This window comes from Thalassophryne amazonica, chromosome 2 (assembly GCF_902500255.1).
Source record: "Thalassophryne amazonica chromosome 2, fThaAma1.1, whole genome shotgun sequence".
NCBI lineage: Eukaryota > Metazoa > Chordata > Actinopteri > Batrachoidiformes > Batrachoididae > Thalassophryne > Thalassophryne amazonica.
The window spans coordinates 69,341,333-69,365,393 of record NC_047104.1 but is presented as its reverse complement, the minus strand read 5'-3'; the positions used below and the strand labels follow the sequence as shown (position 1 = coordinate 69,365,393).

The 24,061-nt window shown below is 42.3% G+C and overlaps 1 protein-coding gene and 1 long non-coding RNA gene across 4 annotated transcripts in view; one reads left to right on the top strand and one right to left on the bottom strand.

Annotated features, from left to right (window-relative positions):
* Positions 1-8,626, top strand: part of styx (serine/threonine/tyrosine interacting protein) — a 44,878-nt gene extending 36,252 nt beyond the window's left edge. For all 3 annotated transcript variants that reach the window (XM_034187412.1, XM_034187419.1, XM_034187404.1), the window contains one exon: positions 8,041-8,626. In XM_034187412.1, the coding sequence (XP_034043303.1) occupies positions 8,041-8,114 (74 nt within the window). In that variant the 3' untranslated portion in view covers positions 8,115-8,626. The remainder of the gene's footprint in view (positions 1-8,040) is intronic.
* Positions 1-23,411, bottom strand: part of LOC117525549 — a 38,082-nt gene extending 14,671 nt beyond the window's left edge. The window contains exons 1-2 of the long non-coding RNA XR_004565088.1: positions 23,303-23,411; positions 21,042-21,122 (exon numbers count right to left, since the gene is read on the bottom strand). This is a non-coding gene — a long non-coding RNA (uncharacterized LOC117525549). The remainder of the gene's footprint in view (positions 1-21,041; positions 21,123-23,302) is intronic.
* Between the last annotated feature and the right edge of the window lie 650 nt (positions 23,412-24,061).

Genomic DNA, 24,061 nt, shown 5'->3' with positions numbered 1-24,061 from the left:
AGTAATCAGTAAAGTAACTAAGTTACTTTTTCAAGGAGTAATCAGTAATTGGATTACTTTTTCTAAGTAACTGTGGCAACACTGGTGGTGACTGATATTTTTATTGCTAATTATTCCTCGCTTGGAGTCAGCAGGTGCACTGACTCAAAACTTCTCACTCTTTCTCTGCGTGTGATGTACATTTTAGGAAAAGCAGAAACATCCCAATGGCTGACAGAGTGAAACAAATGCTGCTATGTCTGATAACGAAGCTTCTGAGCTTCCATTCGAAAGTCAAGGTTTGGATTTACAGACAGGAGGCAACACAGTTCACCCTGAAACTCGCTGTGAACGTGCACGTGGAATATCTCCGTGACGCTGTTTTTACAAACTGCCTGGACACACAGATGGATTTCTTACATTGGAAAAATGTCAGAATACGCTATTTTCAGGAGATAATGTGGTTTGTTATCGGGCCTAGCAGGCACCAGAGGTGGTGCAGGGAGAGGAAGCAGAAGCGCAGATGCCAGGCAGGCCTGCTAGCCCAGCTAGGGAACCAAATGGACTGCATTTATATAGCGCCTTTCCATCTGCATCAGATGCCCAAAGCTCTTTACAATAATGCCTCACATTCACCCAGATGTCAGGGTACTGCCATACAAGGCGCTCACTACACACCGGGAGCAACTAGGGGATTGATGACCTTGCCCAAGGGCCCTTAGTGATTTTCCGGTCAGGCTGGGATTTGTGTCAAGGATCCTCTTGTCTCAAACCTAACGCTTAACCACTTGACCATCACGTACCGCAACCAACCGCAAGACCTCAGCAAGGACTCCTGCAAAACAAAAATGCAGGGATACCTGACAGACAATAGCCCATGTCAGATGTGGAGGGGCATCCAGGCCTTAACCAGTGACAAAGGCACCACCCCCCCACCCCCACCCCCGCCACAACATCCTCCAGCGTCAGCAGCACACTGGCATAGGATCTAAGCAGCTTCTTAGCATGAGGTGAGGAGCAGTTGCATGCAAAGCTGCTGGCCCCGACAGTATCCCGGGGGGTAGTGATTAAAGCATGTGCAGACCAACTGGCAAGGATCCTCACCATACTCTTCAACCTCTCCCTGACACATGCCATTGTTCCCATATGTCTAAAGGCCTCCACCATTGTCCCATCCCCAAAAAAGCTGCCATAGATGAGCTGAATTATAACAGATCAATCTCCCTGATGTCTATAATCATGAAATGCCTGGAGAGATAAGTCTCCCAGCACATCAGAGACTCCCTCCCTTGACCCCCACCAGTTTGCTTACAGGGCAATCTGGTCTATGGAGGATGCCAACACCCTCACTCTCCACACAGAGCTATGTGAGGATGGTCTTTGTGGACTACAGCTCAGTGTTTAACACCATTGTACTGGACATTCTCATCACCAAACTGCTGAAAGTACAGATCCCCCTCCTCACCTGTAACTGGATTAAAAACTTACTGACGAGCTGCCCACAGTCTGTGAGACTTGGCCCCCACCACTCCTTCACACTCACACTGAGCACTGGTTCCCCTCAAGGCTGCGTTCTGAGCCCTCTACTATACGCCCTCTACACTTACAACTGTTCTCCAACCCACCCAACCACCCACATTACAAAATATGCAGATGATACCGCAGCGGCTGGACTCGTGCAGTGGGGATGAGACAGTGGACAGGGCCGAGGTAGAGGAACTGTCGCTATGGTGCTCGGAGAACAACCTAACTCTGAACGTTCATAACACAAAAGCCCCCCCCCCCCCCCCCCCCGCAAATAAATGGAGAACAGGTAGAAACTCACCACCTTTAGGTTTCTGGGCACCCACATCTCCACAGACCACACCTGGACCGCCAACATTAAGAAGGCTCAACAGCAGCTACACATCCTGTGTGTCCTCAGGAAGATCAAACTGGACACGAAGCTACTGCTGGCCTTGTATCACTCCTTGGTGGAGAGTATACTGACATGTTGTCTGGGTGTGTGGTATGCAGGCTCCACAGCCGAGGACAGAAAGGTGGTGCAGATAGTCATAAATGCTTCCCTGAAGGTGATCGGCTGCCCTCTACCCAGCATGGAAGTTCTTGCCACATACTGCTGCCTTAGGAGAACCAAGGCCTCACACCTGCCTACCCCCTGTTTGACCTGTTACCCTCCGGGAGACGCTACAGGACGACAAAGTCCCACACCAGCAGGCTGACAAACGGCTTCATCTCCTGGGCCATACGGACTGCAAACTCCCATGGATACCCCCCACCGCTGAACAACAAACAACCTAATAAACCTCCTCCTCCTTTAGCACCTTAACAGCACTTAGTTTTTGTGCCCCCAGTGTTCACAATCACTGCCCTAAAGCCCCTTTCACACCAGCGCAAATGTAGAGTTGCGCATTGTGGCGTACCTACTACGTTGAGTTATGCAGCTCTACGCAGCTCAGCGCTGAGTTTTTGCTCCCCAACACAGCAGTAAGCAGAAGAAATTAAACATGCTTAATTTTTTCTGCGTAGAGCACTGGACGAATAAAGCACGCTGTTTTAAGCAAGTCTGTGCTTCTGCATGTAAGTCTGCGCTACACTGAGCTACTGCATGCAAATCTACACAGCTGTACAGTGTAGAAACTGAATCAGTGGCTCTGAAAGTTACTTGGTAGAAACAGAAGCTGGTTTGTGAGCGCTGCTGTGGAAGGAGAGGCTTTATAGGAGGTTTGTGCAAACCAGGCAGCAGTTTACAGAAGCTTGACTTCAAGTGTGAAAAGGTTTCAGATTTGCGTGTGAAAAGGTTTCAGATTCGCATGTGAACATGTTTGATCCACGCAGCGCGTGTGATCCAATGTGCGCGAGTCTGTGATAAATGATCCACACAGCTTGGCGTGTGTGCATGAGCCGGCAGGGATTCATTCGTTAAAATGCACATCAGAAAATACAACCCCTGGCAATAATTATGGAATCACCGGCCTCGGAGGATGTTCATTCAGTTGTTTAATTTTGTAGAAAAAAAGCAGATCACAAACATGACACAAAACTAAAGTCATTTCAAATGGCAACTTTCTGGCTTTTAGAAACACTATAAGAAATCAGGAAAAATAATTGTGGCAGTCAGTAACGGGTACTTTTTAGACCAAGCAGAGGGAAAAAAATATGGACTCACTCAATTCTGAGGAAAAATTATGGAATCACCCTGTAAATTTTCATCCCCAAAACTAACACCTGCATCAGATCAGATCTGCTCGTTAGTCTGCATCTAAAAAGGAGTGATCACACCTTTGAGAGCTGTTGCACCAAGTGGACTGACATGAATCATGATTCCAACACGAGAGATGTCACTTGAAACGAAGGAGAGGATTATCAAACTCAAAAGAGGGTAAATCATCACGCAATGGTGCAAAAGATGTTGGTTGTTCACAGTCAGCTGTGTCTAAACTCTGGACCAAATACAAAGAACATGGGAAGGTTGTTAAAGGCAAACATACTGGTAGACCAAGGAAGACATCAAAGCGTCAAGACAGAAAACTTGAAGCAATATGTCTCAAAAATCGAAAATGCACAACAAAACAAATGAGGAACGAATGGGAGGAAACTGGAGTCAACGTCTGTGACCGAACTGTAAGAAACCGCCTAAAGGAAATGGGATTTACATACAGAAAAGCTAAAGGAAAGCCATCATTAACACCTAAACAGAAAAAAAAACAAGGTTACAATGGGCTAAGGAAAAGCAATCGTGGACTGTGGATGACTGGATGAAAGTCATATTCAGTGATGAATCTCGAATCTGCATTGGGCAAGGTGATGATGCTGGAACTTTTGTTTGGTGCCGTTCCAATGAGATTTATAAAGATGACTGCCTGAAGAGAACATGTAAATTTCCACAGTCACTGATGATATGGGGCTGCATGTCATGTAAAGGCACTGGGGAGATGGCTGTCATTACATCATCAATAAATGCACAAGTTTACGTTGATATTTTGGACACTTTTCTTATCCCATCATTTGAAAGGATGTTTGGGGATGATGAAATAATTTTTCAAGATGATAATGCATCTTGCCATAGAGCAAAAACTGTGAAAACATTCCTTGCAAAAAGACACATAGGGTCAATGTTATGGCCTGCAAATAGTCCGGATCTTAATCCAACTGAAAATCTTTGGTGGAAGTTAAAGAAAATGGTCCATGACAAGGCTCCAACCTGCAAAGCTGATGTGGCAACAGCAATCAGAGAAAGTTGGCGCCAGATTGATGAAGAGTACTGTTTCACTCATTAAGTCCATGCCTCAGACTGCAAGCTGTTATAAAGGCCAGAGGTGGTGCAACAAAATACTAGTGATGTGTTGGAGCGTTCTTTTGTTTTTCATGATTCCATAATTTTTTCCTCAGAATTGAGTGATTCCATATTTTTTTTCCCTCTGCTTGGTCTAAAAAAGTAACTGTTACTGACTGCCACAATTTTTTTCCTGATTTCTTATAGTGTTTCTTAAAGCCAGAAAGCTGCCATTTGAAATGACTTTAGTTTTGTGTCATGTCTGTGATCTGCTTTTTTTCTACAAAATTAAACAACTGAATGCACATCCTCCGAGGCCAGTGATTCCATAATTTTTGCCAGGGGTTGTAGACACACAAACAGCAGGTCTCAAAAAAAGCGCAAATACAGAGACATCTCTCTCTCTCAAGATACGCAGGAAAAATGCAGAGTAAGTGTGCATTTCAGGCGTCCTGTAAACGCAACAAAACGCTACTCTGTTTGTGCCGGTGTGAAAGAGGCTTAAATGTTTACAGCCATTTTTGAACTGTACTTCATTCATATGTTTGTTATATATATATATATATATATATATGCAACATTTTATCAGCAAAGAAAATGGTCAAAGCATATGTCCAGGAAATCAATTTATGGCTGGATAGAAAGCTGAAAGGTTGAAGTTTTTCATACCAATGTCGATATTGGCCCTGCATTTTGTCAGTCTCTTGGACAACATGTTCAATGTAGGCCCCGCGTTGGCCAATTATGGCCTGCAAATGCTTTGGCGAAAGTGTCCTGAGGAATGTTTTGGATTTCTCGGCAGGTGGTTTCTTTCAATGCATCAACATAAACATCAGGGTCTCTGCAAGTAAAAAAGAAACACAAGTGATTAAGTTTGTAGCATTTAAGGGTCAAACCGAGTGTTTTAAATGTATATTTTTTTTGGGACACCCTATATATCCATCCATCCATCTGCCTCCGCTTGATCCGGAGTCGGGTTGCGGGGGCAGCAGCTCAAGCAAAGCCGCCCAGACCTCCCGATCCCCCCCCCCCCCCCCCCCCCCCCCCCCCCCCACACACACAAACATATATATATATATATGTGTGTGTGTTATTTATTTATTTACACAGTGATCCAAATAAGTATTTGATACTGTCTATTTTGTAAGTTTTCCCACCTACAAAGAATGGAGGGGTAAAGAGAGGGAAAAAAATTCTGAAAATCACAGTGTGACTTTTAAATAATTAATTTGCATTTTATTGCATGAAATAAGTATTAGATCACCTACCAACTAGCAAGAATTCTGGCTCTCACAGACCTGTTAGTTTTTCTTTGTGAAGCCCTCCTGTTTGCACTTGTTTGAACTTGTTACCTGTATAAAAGACACCTGTCCACATACTCAATCATACTCCAACCTATCCACCATGGCCAAGACCAAAGAGCTATCTAAGGACACCAGGGACAAAATTGTCGACCTGCAGAATTGGATGGGCTACAGGACAGCAGGCAAGCAACTTGGTGAGAAGGCAACAACTGTTAGCGTAATACACTCAACAAAAATATAAACGCAACACTTTTGGTTTTGCTCCCATTTTGTATGAGATGAACTCAAAGATCTAAAACTTTTTCCACATACACAATATCACCATTTCCCTCAAATATTGTTCACAAACCAGTCTAAATCTGTGATAGTGAGCACTTCTCCTTTGCTGAGATAATCCATCCCACCTCACAGGTGTGCCATACCAAGATGCTGATTAGACACCATGATTAGTGCACAGGTGTGCCTTAGACTGCCCACAATAAAAGGCCACTCTGAAAGGTGCAGTTTTATCAGACAGCACAATGCCACAGATGTCGCAAGATTTGAGGGAGCGTGCAATTGGCATGCTGACAGCAGGAATGTCAACCAGAGCTGTTGCTCGTGTATTGAATGTTCATGTCTCTACCATAAGCTGTCTCCAAAGTCGTTTCAGAGAATTTGGCAGTACATCCAACCAGCCTCACAACCGCAGACCACATGTAACCACACCAGCCCAGGACCTCCACATCCAGCATGTTCACCTCCAAGATCGTCTGAGACCAGCCACTCGGACAGCTGCTGGAACAATCGGTTTGCATAACCAAAGAATTTCTGCACAAACTGTCAGAAACCGTCTCAGGGAAGCTCATCTGCATGCTCGTCGTCCTCATCGGGGTCTCGACCTGACTCCTGTTCGTCGTCGTAACCGACTTGAGTGGGAAAATGCTCACATTCACTGGTGTTTGGCACGTTGGAGAGGTGTTCTCGTCACGGATGATGCGAAGGAGATGTGTTGCACTGCATGAGGCAAATGGTGGTCACACCCGATACTGACTGGTATCTCCCCCCCCCAATAAAACAAAACTGCACCTTTCAGAGTGGCCTTTTATTGTGGGCAGTCTAAGGCACACCTGTGCACTAATCATGGTGTCTAATCAGCATCTTGGTATGACACACCTGTGAGGTGGGATGGATTATCTCAGCAAAGGAGAAGTGCTCACTATCACAGATTTCGACTGGTTTGTGAACAATATTTGAGGGAAATGGTGATATTGTGTATGTGGAAAAAGTTTTAGATCTTTGAGTTCATCTCATACAAAATGGGAGCAAAACCAAAAGTGTTGCGTTTATATTTTTGTTGAGTATAATTAGAAAATGGAAGAAACACAAGATGACTGTCAATCTTCCTTGATCTGGGATTCCATGCAAGATCTCACCTCGTGGGGTAAGGATGATTCCATGAGAGGACCTGGTCAATGACCTGAAGACAGCTGGGGCCACAGTCGCAAAGATTACCTTTGTAGCACACGATACCATCATGATTTAATATCCTACAGGGCACACAAGGTCCCCCTCCTCACACCAGCACATGTCAAGGCCTGTTTTAAGACCTTCCTAGTGACCATCTGGATGATCCAGAGGAGGCATGGGAGAAGGTCATGTGGTCCAAAAAAGATGAGACCAAAATAGAGCTTTTTGGCATCAACTCCACTTGCCATGTTTGGAGGATGAGATCCACCCCAATTACACTGTCCCAGCTGTGAAGCATGGGGGTAAAAACATCATTTTTGGGGGTGCTTTTCTGCAAAGAGGACAGGACGACTGCACTGTATTAAAGGGAGGATGGATGGGGTCATGTAGCGTGACATTTTGACAAACAACCTCCTTCCCTCAGTAAGAGCACTGAAGATGGGTCATGGCTGGGTCTTCCAGGATGACAATGACCCAAAACACACAGCCAGGACAACTAAGGAGTGGCTCCATAAGAAGCATTTCAAGGTCCTGGAGTGGCCTAGACAGTCTCCAGACCTGAACTCAATAGAAAATCTTTAGAGGGAGCTGAAACTCGAAACGTGAAAGATCTGGAGAAGATCTATATTTGGACGAGTTGACCAAAATCCCTGCTGCAGTGTGCAAACTTGGTCAAGAACTACAGGATACAGCTGACCTCTGTAATTGTAAACAAATGTTTCTGTACCACATATTAAGGTCTGTTTGTCTATTGTATAAAATACTTATTTCATGCAGTAAAATGCATGAAAAATCTGCAGTGGATATATATAGTGCATATATATGGCCCGGGGTATTTTAGTATTGTTTTTTTTTTAATGCATTTATCTTACTCTTCAGTGTCCAAGATGTGAAAATGAATAACCTCACTCACGCTGGCATGTTAAATTTCTATTTAGTGATTGTGGTCTTCTTTGCACCTTGACACACATCTACTTATGAAGGAAGAACTGTCTCGTGTTGAGTAAATTCAGTTATTCTTTCTTTTAATAGGAAGCCGGAAGCGCAGCCTGGAGGATGATGAGGACTTTGCCACGATGCAGGTCACAGCAGCACAAAATGGATGAGCTTTGTTGAAATTTAACCATGTGGCACAGTGCACTCGCTTTATTATTATTTTTTTTTTTACATTTTAATGGGATTAAAAATGTAAATATTTGAACTGTTTCTAAGATGAACAGTGAGGGTGGGAGGTGGGCACTCATGTTTGAGACATGGAGCACTGAGAGGAACTGGAAATCTTGATAACTTCCCCTCACCTGACATTGTATGTACTGATGGGAGTTTTTTTTTTTTGTTTTTGTTTGTTTGTTTGTTTTTTGCAGTTTTATAGTATTTAAAGCATTTTGCATTTTCAGCAGGACAGTATTGCAATAATGCACTTTTGATACTTGAATTTGTGTGGATGACCAGAATGGGCGAAAGTAGCCAGGACATTGCCCAGTGAAAAGCATAAGGGGAATAGCTAATGCCTTTCTTTTGGAGTAATAGGATTTATGAACTAATGTGAAGCTAAATGTTGGATAGGAAGGAATGGAAAAAATAGCAACTTGCTGTTTAATAAAAACCCTTTACAGTCTGGTCTAGTGTGTTTGTGTTGTCCAGTTACAATTGGTTAATGTTCCAACTGCTGACAGCCAGAATACACCCTGCTGAGAGTTGATGCTAAATGACTTTAAACCTGATAATTCTCTGGGGCTTCAGTTGTCCATGACAGTCTGTTGTACAGTGAAGACCACCTAATGTTCAGATGTGTGCTTATCCTGGTTCACTTCCATTGTGGAAATAAAAGTGTCAGGTTTTTCAGAAAATAAAAAATTTATATACGCTAGACTCATTACATAAACTTTTTAAACTCACTTATGGCCTACAGCTTCATTAAAAAAGTATCAAAATTGTCATTTAATGTTGATATTTATGCAGTATAAATTCCATGAATCTAAGTTTGGTTCAGTACACACAACCTTAATCATTGGAAGACTGCTGACTTGACAATGATCCAGAAAAAGCTCCCACAAGGACGGTAAGGTAATGGAAGGTAACTGCAAAACTGGATGGATGTTCAGAGTAATGTATCAAAGAAAACGTAAGAAAATTGTAAGGAAAATGTGGCATATGCACAAGCAAAGTGGATTCTAGAATTTGGAGGAGCTTCACAAGGAGTGGTCTGAGGCTGGAGTCAATGCATCAGTCAAATTCCTACAACCCCTGGCAAAAATTATGGAATCACCGGCCTCGGAGGATGTTCATTCAGTTGTTTAATTTTGTAGAAAAAAAGCAGATCACAGACATGACACAAAACTAAAGTCATTTCAAATGGCAACTTTCTGGCTTTAAGAAACACTATAAGAAATCAGGAAAAAAAAATTGTGGCAGTCAGTAACGGTTACTTTTTTAGACCAAGCAGAGGGAAAAAAATATGGACTCATTAAATTCTGAGGAATAAATTATGGAATCACCCTGTAAATTTTCATCCCCAAAACTAACATCTGCATCAAATCAGATCTGCTCGTTAGTCTGCATCTAAAAAGGAGTGATCACACCTTGGAGAGCTGTTGCACCAAGTGGACAGACATGAATCATGGTTCCAACATGAGAGATGTCAATTGAAACAAAGGAGAGGATTATCAAACTCATAAAAGAGGGTAAATCATCATGCAATGTTGCAAAAGATGTTGGTTGTTCACAGTCAGCTGTGTCTAAATTCTGCGCCAAATACAAACAGGGGAAGGTTGTTAAAGGCAAACATACTGGTAGACCAAGGAAGATATCAAAGCGTCAAGACAGAAAACTTAAAGCAGTATGTCTCAAAAATCGAAAATGCACAACAAACAAATGAACGAAACTGGACAACGTCTGTGACTGAACTGTAAGAAACAGCCTAAAGGAAATGGTATTTACATACAGAAAAGCTAACCGAAAGCCATCATTAACACCTAAACAGAAAAAAACAAGGTTACAATGGGCTAAGGAAAATCAATCGTGGACTGTGGATGACTGGATGAAAGTCATATTCAGTAATGAATCTCGAATTTGCATTGGGCAAGGTGATGATTCTGGAACTTTTGTTTGGTGCCGTTCCAATGAGATTTATAAAGATGACTGCCTGAAGAGAATATGTAAATTTCCACAGTCATTGATGATATGGGAATGCATGTCAGGTAAAGGCACTGGGAGATGGCTGTCATTACATCACCAATAAATGCACAAGTTTATGTTGATATTTTGGTCACTTTTCTTATCCCATCAATTGAAAGGATGTTTGGGGATCACTGAATATGACTTTCATCCAGTCATCCACAGTCCATGATTGCTTTTCCTTAGCCCATTGTAACCTTGTTTTTTTCTGTTTAGGTGTTAATGATGGCTTTCGTTTAGCTTTTCTGTATGTAAATCCCATTTCCTTTAGGCGGTTTCTTACAGTTCGGTCACAGACGTTGACTCCAGTTTCCTCCCATTCGTTCCTCATTTGTTGTGCATTTTCGATTTTTGAGACATATTGCTTCAAGTTTTCTGTCTTGGCGCTTTGATGTCTTCCTTGGTCTACCAGTATGTTTGCCTTTAACAACCTTCCCATGTTGTTTGTATTTGGTCCAGAGTTTAGACACAGCTGACTGTGAACAACCAACATCTTTTGCAACATTGCGTGATGATTTACCCTCTTAAGAGTTTGATAATCCTCTCCTTTGTTTCAATTGACATCTCTCGTGTTGGAGCCATGATTCATGTCAGTCCACTTGGTGCAACAGCTCTCCAAGGTGTGATCACTCCTTTTTAGATGCAGACTAATGAGCAGATCTGATTTGATGCAGGTGTTAGTTTTGGGGATGAAAATTTACAGGGTGATTCCATAATTTTTTCCTCAGAATTGAGTGAGTCCATATTTTTTTTTCCCTCTGCTTGGTCTAAAAAAGTAACCGTTACTGACTGCCACAATTTTTTTTTCCTGATTTCTTATAGTGTTTCTTAAAGCCAGAAAGTTGCCATTTGAAATTACTTTACTTTTGTGTCATGTCTGTCATCTGCTTTTTTTCTACAAAATTAAACAACTGAATGAACATCCTCAGAGGCCGGTGATTCCATAATTATTGCCAGGGGTTGTATGAAAAATGAAAAACTGTGGGTTACAGGCTGTTCACAAACAAACAAATGAAAAGTTAGTGGTACACTGACTTGTCAAAAGGTATTTCTGGTCTTTTTGCTCTATTTCAGTTTTTACCACCAGGTTGATTCAACTCACATTCTATATATAAATACTTTGTTCTTCACATACTTGTATAAACAAACATATAAACAATACTGTTTTTTTGTGGTGGATTTTTGGTGATTCATGACTGAATGTGGTGTGTATTTGTGACATTCATGGCTTACGCAAAGGCTGTGATTTGTCATTTTTATGTTTTGCCTCCTTCCTCTCCAGTAATAAAAGTTTTTGCAGTCTGCACGCTGATGACATTTTGATCATGAATCAAATACGTTTGGCAGAAAAGTCCACAAATCTTCACAACACGGAGTCGGAAAAAGCCACTGAACTGAACCGCAATTCATGGAGCAATTTCGCTGAGCGGAGCAGGGGGCTCTGTCTGAAGCCAAAGCGCAGCAGAGTGCACGGGGAGGAGAGCGCCTGTCCCCGGGGACAACACAGGAGACAACCCAAACAGTCACTGATAAAACGCTTCTGCCAGCAGAGTGATGTCCGTCACTCGTTCTGCTTTTTTCTCTTAATATTGTAGTTATGACTGGCAGAGTGAGTGTTTTGAATGAGTTCGGCAAGACAAACAAACGGGGGTAAAAACATAACCACCAAACTTCGTCGGCGGAGCCTGGATGCAATATACAAAATACACAAATGCACACATCCCAGAGGTGGGGAGGTGATGGGCTTGAGACCAGAGATTCCTGGATAAAATTCCTGCCTGACCGGAAAATTGCTAAGGGTCCTTGGGCAAGGTCCTTAATCGCCTAGTTGCTCCCAGTATGTAGTAAGCACCTTGTATGGAAGTACCCTGATATCAGGGTGAATGTGAGGCATTACTGTAAAGCACTGAGCATCTGATGCAGATGGAAAAGCGCTATATAAATGCAGTCCATTTACCATTTACTGGAAGTGATGCATATGAGAATGTGTGGGGACACCCTATGCATTCAAAAATTGTTTTAAAATAACAGTTTTATTTGATTCTCTTGGCTGCTGTCAGCTCCTGTCTGCTTTCAGCAGGAGGCGGGGTCAACCTATTGTGTGTGAGCATAGAGTGGACAACAACAGCAGACCAGCCTGCACCCATCTATGCAGAAAGTTTGCAAGAATAAATTAAATTGGTTGTTGAGCTTTGCATTTAGCAGCATTGAACTCGGGGACTAACTTGACAGAGGCAGTAATTCTCTTTTGCCTTTATCGGCATACTGGAAAACGTCATGACCACGTGCCTTCTCGTCATGGTGGGGAACATCGATTTCTATTTAATCACTAGATAGAGGACCGCAAGCCGCTCATTCGCTCACCCAGACTTTTGATCTTCAATGATAAAAATGAATGGTAAAGAAACGTTTTTTCTAATGTTTTAAATATCTCTAAATAAAATATCAGTAAAATAATCAAAACATAATTGGGTGATTCTTTAACTACGGGCACTATTGGCCTTGTAAAAGGGACATTACAGTGTTGTGGTGGAAATTACGGCACGTTGTATGACATTGAATACCTCAATTATGTTTTGATTATTTTACTGATATTTTATTCAGAGATATTTTAAAACATTAGAAAAAACGTTTCTTTACCATTCATTTTTATCATTGAAGATCAAAAGTCTGGGTGTGGGACAAGCACAAAACGGCAATATTTGCATATAATGATGCTGAAAAAAGGTGAAAAAGTCATCATAGACTACTAGAACAAATTTCTTAACACACTTTCATTGTAAAGATAACTATAAAAGTGTGAAATTTCCCCTTTTTTCTGTTTTTCTTACAATATGATCAAAGGACATAAGTGCCCGTAGTCTAAGAATCACCCAATTGGGGTATTCAATGTCATACAACTGTTGTGATTTTTTTAAACAAAATGTAGTTGTCCCACACTATTGCCGTAATTTCCACCACAACACTGTAATGTCCCTTTAAACAGTTTGTATGAAAGATTGTTTGGGTAGTTTCTATGGAGATAAACAGTGACATCAGAGCACATGTATATAGCGCCAAATCACAACAAACAATTGCCCCAAGGCGCTTTATATTGTAAGGCAATGGTGTGGTGGAAATTACATTTACAGGGCCAATAGTGCCCATAGTTAAAGAATCACCCATAAATAGAAACTGATGGACATGATCAATGTTTTAAGAAAGTTTCACCATAAATCTGCATTTTTCGTGCTATTACTGTGCTGTTACATTTATTCAAACTCAGTCCCACATTTGTACAACCAATATTTGTCAAAAAAAAAAAATACAGAAGAGGATCAGTCCAGATAGAAAATAATACCATCAGTTTGTCAAGCACACTATGTCTGCCACGACACGAGATACTAGTCTGATCCTCAATTAACGTCATTATGAATTTAAGTTAAAGATGGGAAATAATGAGGGGTGTTCCTAAATGTTTCATGTCTGCAGTGATTAAACCATTACTTGAGAAATCCAATCTTGACCCTAGTGTATTGAAAAATTATAGGCTGATAAAAAAAATCTCTCATTTTGTTCTAAAATCCTGGAAAAAGTGGTTTCACGACAGCTTGTGGACCACCTCACTGAGAATAATCTTTTTGAGACAGAGACAGCGCATACTAAAGTTGTGAATGGCCTTTTGCGAGCAATGGATGGCCTTTTGCGAGCAATGGACTCCACTAGATACCACTATACTATATAATACCACTAGAGTCTTGGTGCTGTTGGATCTTAGTGCAGCGTTTGATACCGTGGATCATCATATTTTACTTGATAGGCTGGAGAATCATTTTGGGATTACTGGAACTGTCCTTGGATAGTTGACATCATACCTGTCCAGTCATTCTTACTGTGTTGTGCAGTGGCACTTCTTCTGATCTTAGGGACATGAAATTTGGGGTTCCACAGGGATCAGTTTTAGGCCCCCTGCTTTTTCCCCTTTTATGTAGCACACCTTGGAAATATACTGCGGCGTTTTGGGATTGCCGTTCATTGCTATGCTGATGACACCCAATTGTACATGCCAATAACTGCTGGTAATCTCATTCACATAAAATCTTTGGAAGATTACCTTTCATCAGTGAGAAGTTGGATGTCTAGTAACTTCCTACTTTTAAATTCTGATAAGACTGAAGTTATGGTTCTTGGTCCCGCGAGGTATCGGCATCAATTTGATGAGCTAGCACTTAGCTTAGGTTTGTGTGTTATACATCATATGGATAAAGTGAGGAACCTTTAAGGGCCAGGTTCCTCTTTGCATTGAGGACCAAATTGATTTTTCTTTGAATAAGACATCACCGCCGCCTGTTCAACTGAACCACAATACATAACTCTTTCGGATGCAGCCTGGCGCATATCAGCGCAAAAAACGGCCGCACCATCTCAGCTAGAAAAAACGGAATCACAGCCATGCTCAGCACCCATTTTGGCTCCTTCACAGGGGCCACCTAAGCCGGGGCCGCGTAAACATCATGTGGCATCAGCACACCCACCCTGGGCCGACGCAGAACCAGTCTCCACCGTTTTGACAGCACCAGCGCATTGGTAACAGGAAGCCCCGACCGCGCACACGTCTTGGACTTCCCCATGTCCGTCTCCTCGGCATTTCACTGAATTGACAGCGGCTGTTAACACCTACCTCCTGTACCAGCCCCTTGGAAGTCACATGCACCTGCACCTCCAGAAATCACACCGATGAAGCCTAGGCACTGACTTTGCCCGACTGTCTTCTGGTGTTCAATTCAGTAGAGCCATCAGGAATGTGCACTTCCTCACAGCGATTGGCGACGCCGGCCTTGACTTTTCTGGCACTCACGTCTGTGGAGCCTCCAACGTCACCTCCAGTCGGACCAGTCTCTGCGTGCAACGCGCCTTCTGCACCTCCAGCTGGACCAATCACTGCACGCAACACATCTTCGGCACCTCCAGCCAGACCAGTCTCTGTGCACAACATGCCCTCTGCACCTTCGGCACCTCCAGCCGGACCAGTCTCTGCATGCAACACGCCCTCGGCACCTCCATCTGGACCAGTCTCTGCGCACAACGCACCCGCAGCACCTGCAGCTGGACCAGCAGTAGAGAACACCGCGTCGGTGACACCGGGCCCCGGACCAGCGTCGGCACGCCCAGTGTCTGTGGCACCGGACGCGGGACCTGCCTCAGTGCACGTTGCTTCAGTGTCACCAGCGGTGCTTGGTAGATTGACCTCAGCGCTTGCCACGCCACAGCCAGTCTCAACGTCTGCGTCGATCGTACACACGCTGTCTGAAATGGCAGCTGAACCTTCCTCTCCTGAGTCTCCTCGTCCTGCTCTAGCATTAGTGTCGGCCCAGAAGATGACGTCCGAGGAGACAAACTGTGGGACAGTTAGTGACTTTTCATTTGAACTCTGTTTTTTTACTGTGTTATTTTGTGCTCTCCATATGTGCCTCATTGTGTACTCTGTTCCAAGCCCTGCACCCACACCTGGGGTGGGTCATGCTGAAGGTCATGACTTTGATGCGATAAAATAATTTTGTTCCTTGGGTTCTCTCCAGGGTTTGGTTGTGGTTTTCTGGGAATTAATTCCACCCAACGTGTGTTAAAGTCCACTCTCTGGTCCCTGATTCCGTCTGTTAATCCTAATTACTCACAGAGTTTGGTTAACCATTTCTCGTATTACATTTGGCACTCTGTGAATGCACAGGTTTTTCTAGTTGGTTCTTTTGTTGTTCTGCTTTTTGTTTTTCTGTCTGCATTATCGCTCATTTAGGTTGGTTCTTTGCTTTTTATGGTTTTTGTTCAAATGCATTTATTCTGCATATGAGTGTTCTTTTTGGTCTCTTTAGTTATTTTCTTAGGGGGTTCTGGAGGTTTCTTCCTGTTAAAAGGGAGTTTTTCCTTCCCACTGTAGCCAAGTGCTTGCTCACAGGGGGTCGTTTTGACCGTTGGGGTTTTACATAATTATTGTATGGCCTTGCCTTACAATATAAAGCGCCTTGGGGCAACTGTTTGTTGTGATTTGGCGCTATATAAAAAAAATTGATTGATTGATTGATTATACATTTACCTGGATCTCATGTGTTATGGGCTCTTACACCGGATTGATTCGGTCAGTTCTGGGATTTAGAAGCACTTTGTTTTTCAATTTATGGGCTGTTCAGCATTGTGCTTCTCATGTTTTCTCAGCAGCTTCTCCATTTTGTAGGACTCCTCCTTAGGTGGTTGGTTCCTTCACCAGGTTGTTTCTGGTTAGTCCATCCCAAGTCTAACCCAGGTTGTCCCTCTGGCGCCGCCCTAGAGGTCAGTCATTCCCATAGCCAATTCCCTGACTTGTCCTTGCATGATGTTGCATCTCAGGTCCGTCCTCCTGACCCAGTGGTTAATTGGTTCCTTCACGTGCCCAGACACTGTCACGCCGCATCGTCACCCTCCTGATCTGCCTGTACATCTATTCAATATCTTTGCTGGTGGATCCCACGGCGGGCTGCCAAATTTGTTCTGCTCAAGTTTTCCCCTGCCTGTTGTTCTGGGGTCTGTCGGTCATCCTTGGGGTCTCCAGTTTTTTGGCCCTTATTATGTGTCTCCTGCCTGTTTTTGCCCCCATCCTGGGTCCCCTGTCACCTGCCCAGTGTCGGGTTGTTTTTGTGCGGGTGCTCGGTGGCACTCATGTCGGGGAGGGGTACTGTCATACCCCGCCCTGATCTAGGCTCCTATAGTTCATCTCCATCTGCCCCAGCTTTGTTTTATTAATTGTTATTTTCATCATGTTTATTCTATGTTCTATTTTTCCTTTGTCACTTTGTCTTTCTTACTTTTATACTTCAGCCTGTTTCACTTCCGTTCTAGTTTTGTTCAGCCAGTCTGTGTTTTGTTTATCATTTAGTTATATCTGCTTATTTTTGCTGTTCTCATTTCTGTTATCTGTAGTACTTTAATATCAGGTTTTGTTGTTTCTCAGTCTGTTCCACTTTAGTTTTGTCTTAGTATTTAATTCCTTTTATTCTCTGATCAGTTTTTATGTATTTTTTTCTGTGTTTATCTTCTGGTTTGCTTTTCTGTTCTGTTCTACTTTGTATTGATCATTAGTTGTCATGTCTGTAATTCTCTTCACTGCTCACTTACACCTGTCTGTCTCATCCTGTCTTCTTCTGCACTCATCTCGGTTCTCATGGATTCACGCCCAGTTTCATTGTTATCACACTCTCCATCTGATCACTGCACTCTTGTCCTGCACTTCCTCATCACTACTGGCCACGCCCCATTTGTCTGTCAATTCCTTGCCCACTTGTCACTGCCTTTTCTTGCATCTCTTTTCCCCTCTGAGCACCCCCCCCCCCCTTCCAGGTCCTTCTCCCACCACGTGCACCTCGTTATCCAATTACCACCTGTTCTTATTTAATCTGCTTCGGTTCACTTCCTCCCTGCTTGTTTGTTGATGTCAATCACTTACCAGCACTTCGTCTCGTCCTGTTTATGTCTAGCCATGTTTTTGACTCTGCTCTGTGTACTGGATTATGCTTTTGCCTCAGCTCTGATAACCCTGTTTACTTGTGTATTGACCCTGCTTGTTTTTGACCAAGTCCTCTGTTTCACCCCTGCTGGGTACTTTTGCTCCGTGGACTGCCTTCCTGTTACCGAACGCTTGCCTGAACTAAAGACCATCTTTTACTCACAGATCCTGTTTAAGAGCCTGCATTCGTGTCCAGCCTCTCTCAGTGCCTCGCCTCTGTTCAGCCCTGACATTATGAGGACTGCTTTCTTCCATTTGCGAAATATAGCGAAGATTCGTCCCATCCTGTCTATGGCTGATGCTGGTCCACCCCTCTCATCTATTTTTTATTGCGAATAAATGTCTGAACAATTTGGAGCTTTGCTGCATCAATTTTTTTCCAGAAACTGTGAGAGACCTCCAGGTGGACACCGTTCGAAAAATTAATATGGCTTTCAGGGACGATTTTATGGGGATTAAACAGATTACAGAGTGTTACTGCCGCTTTAAGGACGGCCCACAACTCCTGAGAGCGCGGTGCGCTCCCAGCCCCCATTGACAGGCTGACACCCCGCTGGAACAACCAGATCATTTCCAACGTGAAAGCTTTGTTGATCCAGGACCTCGTCTGACTTTCACAAAAAGGCAGAAGATGTGGACATTAGCACTTTTTCGGCACATTCCACCATTACAGGAGTTTTTTTTCATGGAAAAAGAAGCGGAGGCACATGCCACAGAGCCGTTCATTACGCGGCACAAAACCACCTCCGTGTTGGTCTCACAGGATGGCTTTCAGGTGGATTTCAGACAGATTCCGGTTGCTTTCCGGTCGTGTGAATATTATCCGATTGTGAATGAGCTGGACATGCCCAAACATGTCCTGGAAGGCTTCATCATGGCGTTTCTTTGCGCCATGCAGCTCCGCCGCAACGCGCGGAACTCCTCCGCACATCTGTCTTAATGTGCCGAAAGTCCACGTCTTTTCACAATTGCTGTGCTAGTCAGATGACATACTAGATCAAGACAGTGTCCAGTTTAAAAATGAACGGCACATTTCACTGTTACAGGAGTTTTTGTCATGGAAAGAGAAGCGGCTCCACAGCACTTACTAAAGTAGTGAATGACCTTTTTGCGAGCAATGGACTCAGATACCACTACAGTCTTGGTGCTGCTGGATCTTAATGCTGCGTTTGATACTGTGGATTATCATATTTTACTCAATAGGCTGGAGAATCACTTTGGGATTACTGGAACTGCTCTTGCATGGTTGACGTCATACCTGTCCAGTCGTTCTTACTGTGTATTGTGTAATGGCACCTCCTCTGATCGTAGGGACATGAAGTTTGGGGTTCCACAGGGATCCGTTTTAGGCCTCCTACTTTTATTCCTTTATGTAGCACCCCTTGGGAATATACTGCGGTGCTTTGGGATTCCCTTTCATTGTTATGCTGATGACACTCAATTGTACATGCCAATAACTGCTGGTAATCTCATTTACATAAAATCTTTGGAAGATTGCCTTGCATCAGTAAGAAGTTGGATGTCTAGTAACTTCCTACTTTTAAATTCTGATAAGACTGAAGGGTTCTTGGTCCAGCAAGGTATCGGCATCAATTTGATCAGCTACCACTTAGCTTAGGTTCGTGTGTTATACATCATACGGATAAAGTGAGGAACCTTGGAGTAATTTTTGATCCTACCTTGTCCTTTGATCTCCACATTAGAGACATTACAAGGACTGCTTTCTTCCATTTGCGAAATATAGCGAAGATTCGTCCCATCCTGTCTATGGCTGATGCTGAGACTTTGATTCATGCATTTGTCTCTTCTAGATTGGACTATTGTAATGCTCTATTTTCCAGTTTACTGCAGTCCAGTATTAGAGGTCTTCAACTGGTTCAAAATGCTGCTGCCAGACTTTTGACAGTTTGCCCATTTTGGCATCCCTTCACTGGCTTCCAGTCACTGCAAGATCAGATATTAAGGTACTGTTATTGGCTTATAAAATTGTTCATGGACTTGCTCCTCTCTATCTGGCTGACCTGGTAAGGCCCTATGTACCAGCTCGGGGCCTGCCTTCGCAGGGTGCAGGACTTTTATGTGTTCCCAGGGTGAATAAAAACTCTGCCGGTCACAGAGCTTTCTCTTACCGTGCCCCAGCTCTGTGGAACAATCTCCTGGCACACATACAACAGTCGGATACTGTGGAGACTTTTAAATCACGTTTAAAGACTCGTTTGTTTTCCTTGTTTTATCATTAGTGTTATTATGTGTGTTTATTCTTGTATTCTTTTATGGTTTTGTCTTTTTATCATGTTTTTAAATTTTTTAATTCAGTTTTTTCTGTTTTATTATGTTGTGTGAAGCGCATTGAGGTGAACTCATCGCGAACTGGAGCTATATAAATTAATACATTTGATTTGATTTTAAGAGCTTTGCGTGCTCCCATCACATTAAAAATATTAATATTAAAGATAGCTCTTAACCCACCTGCGGCGCTGCTTTTACAGAGCGTTTCTCCACGAAAACACCAAATAAATAAAATGAAACAGCCACGACAGCCAGCATGAAATTAAGATTATTTATTATTTTGAAAGAAATCTGAAAACTTTACTGTGGAATGTGGAGTATATCATAGAGAAATTAATCTCATTCATGTGTATTTGTATATTAGTAGAATATGCAGTGTCAAAGTGACTGTCAAGTGAGCCACCAAACTGAGAGAAAAAAACACAGGCTGCATCCACCATCTAGTGGATTATATATTATACAAATAATGAATGTTTATGAGTTCAATGGTACAAATATCTCATGAGGTGAAAGCTGGAACATACCATTCAACGAGGCGAAGCTGAAAGAATGTAAAAACATTCATTATTTGTTTTATATAACGGCTAAAATTTGATATTTTATTAATTTATAAACAACAGAAAAGGGACTTACATTTTGGTGCTCCACTGTGACGTGTAGTCCAGTGATGCTGTGCACTGATTTCGGGCTTCCATTAAAAAAAAAAAAAAGAAGACTTTGTGTAGTTCCTCAGTCCAGCCAAAAATCACATCAGCGTTTCATTTGAACAGGTCTTCATGCATCCAGACGGCTTACAGCGGAGTGGATTTTGTGTGTATGTTACAAGAATTAGCAGTGTCAGTTAGCTCAATCAAATCATCGTGTCATTGTCCCCCGCCACGCACACACGCAACCGGCTCGGTCGACTGTGTACGTCCTCAGTGCAGCAAAAAAAAAGTCAGAAATTAGTCCAGGTTTTCTTTCTTCCTGCTAACAGCCTCCAGACAGCACAGTGGATTTGTGTGTGTGTGTGTCACAGTTTTCATTTGAAATGTTGATTTTGTGTCATGCCCACCTGTCATCTTGAAGGGTGATAAAATCTTTATCCAGCTCCTTTACTTCAGCCTCCAGCTGCTGTCTGCAGCATCCGGTGCACCTGTATGAGATGAGAGAAAATAATGAAAATGAGAAAGCTTTCTACAGCTCAATATTCACATTTACTTGCTAGTGTTAGACTATTACTGTTAATATTACTTTTACTTTACTACTTTATGTTTATTTTACTATTAATTATTAATACATGGCATTTTAGTACCTGTATACGGTGCTGGCTGGATATTGTGATTTTTATTTTATTTATTGAACTGTATGTATGTAGTATGTGTATACTTATATATATATATATATATATATATATATATATATATATATATATACACATTTTGTATATTTGTTGTGTATGTTATCTGTGTCCATGTTTCTGTGTTGCCTTCTTGGTCAAGTCACTCTCACTCTCTCTCTATATATATATATATACACTCAACAAAAATATAAATGCAACACTTTTGGTTTTGCTCCCATTTTGTATGAGATGAACTCAAAGATCTAAAACTTTTTCCACATACACAATATCACCATTTTCCTCAAATATTGTTCACAAACCAGTCTAAATCTGTGATAGTGAGCACTTCTCCTTTGCTGAGATAATCCATCCCACCTCACAGGTGTGCCATATCAAGATGCTGATTAGACACCATGATTAGTGCACAGGTGTGCCTTAGACTGCCCACAATAAAAGGCCACTCTGAAAGGTGCAGTTTTATCACACAGCACAATGCCACAGATGTCGCAAGATTTGAGGGAGCGTGCAATTGGCATGCTGACAGCAGGAATGTCAACCAGAGCTGTTGCTCGTGTATTGAATGTTCATTTCTCTACCATAAGCCGTCTCCAAAGGCGTTTCAGAGAATTTGGCAGTACATCCAACCAGCCTCACAACCGCAGACCACATGTAACCACACCAGCTCAGGACCTCCACATCCAGCACGTTCACCTCCAAGATCGTCTGAGACCAGCCACTCGGACAGCTGCTGAAACAATCGGTTTGCATAACCAAAGAATTTCTGCACAAACTGTCAGAAACCGTCTCAGGGAAGCTCATCTGCATGCTCGTCGTCCTCATCGGGGTCTCGACCTGACGTTCGTCGTCGTAACCGACTTGAGTGGGCAAATGCTCACATTCGCTGGCGTCTGGCACGTTGGAGAGGTGTTCTCTTCACGGATGAATCCCGGTTCACACTGTCCAGGGCAGATGGCAGACAGCGTGTGTGGCGTCGTGTGGGTGAGAGGTTTTCTGATGTCAATGTTGTGGATCGAGTGGCCCATGGTGGCGGTGGGGTTATGGTATGGGCAGGCATCTGTTATGGAAGAAGAACACAGGTGCATTTTATTGATGGCATTTTGAATGCACAGAGATACTGTGACGAGATCCTGAGGCCCATTGTTGTGCCATCCAAGAACATCACCTCATGTTGCAGCAGGATAATGCACGGCCCCATGTTGCAAGGATCTGTACACAATTCTTGGAAGCTGAAAATGTCCCAGTTCTTGCATGGCCGGCATACTCACTGGACATGTCACCCATTGAGCATGTTTGGGATGCTCTGGACCGGTGTATACAACAGCGTGTACCAGTTCCTGCCAATATCCAGCAACTTCACACAGCCATTGAAGAGGAGTGGACCAACATTCCACAGGCCACAATTGACAACCTGATCAACTCTATGCGAAGGAGATGTGTTGCACTGCATGAGGCAAATGGTGGTCACACCAGATACTGACTGGTATCCCCCCACAATAAAACAAAACTGCACCTTTCAGAGTGGCCTTTTATTGTGGGCAGTCTAAGGCACACCTGTGCACTAATCATGGTGTCTAATCAGCATCTTGGTATGGCACACCTGTGAGGTGGGATGGATTATCTCAGCAAAGGAGAAGTGCTCACTATCACAGATTTAGACTGGTTTGTGAACAATATTTGAGGGAAATGGTGATATTGTGTATGTGGAAAAAGTTTTAGATCTTTGAGTTCATCTCATACAAAATGGGAGCAAAACCAAAAGTGTTGCATTTATATTTTTGTTGAGTGTATATATATATATATATATATATATATAATTTATTGATTAAGCAAATACAAACAAAAAAAGAGAACAGAAGGGGGTTATTGTAAATTAATTATATACAAGAAAAGAGTAAAATAATTTTACGATAAAAGAAGCTAATCTTGACGCATTATTGGGATCAATCAAAGATAGATAGATAAACAAAACATACCTGGCTGAGGAGCCGAATGGTCGTGTTGTTCACTTCGTCCTCACACAGCAGCACCTATTTCTTTTGGAGACTATTGTCACTCAGGAATGAATGAAAGCTGAGGTTTGTTTGTTTACTGGAATTGCAGAGCAGCACTGAGTCAGCAGGGCTTCGCCTTTTAGTGGTTGTAAATAAAGTTCATTTTGATGGAGTATCTAATCCACCGTAGGGGTGAATAGCGCCACCCGGTGTATAGGAATGTGTTTACTAGCTTGGCATCGAGCCATTATCTGGAATCAATTTGCCGTGATTTGATGTGCAGGGTAAACAATCAGGTGTTAGAAACCCGCCCACTGACTTTGATGGCCGAGTTTGACAGATAAAATTAATTCATGAAATAATTAATTAAACAGTGAAATAATTATATATGTTTTTGACCCTGCAATAATTAAACACTAAAACAATTATTTATGTATTTAACTCCAATTGTAATTAATTAATGGCACATTTAATTAATTATTTAATGACTTATTTATTTATTTAAGTTTGGCACTTTTACTCCTCCAATTTAAATTCATTAATGCCACATTTAATTAATTAATTACACATTTAATTAATTATTTTCCAATTTAAATTAATTAATGGCACATCTAATTAATTAATGACACATTTAAGTAATGATTTAATAATGTATTTATTTAATTGACACATTTAATTAATTAATGACACATTTAAGTAATTATTTAATGACGTATTTATTTATTTAATTTTGGCACTCTT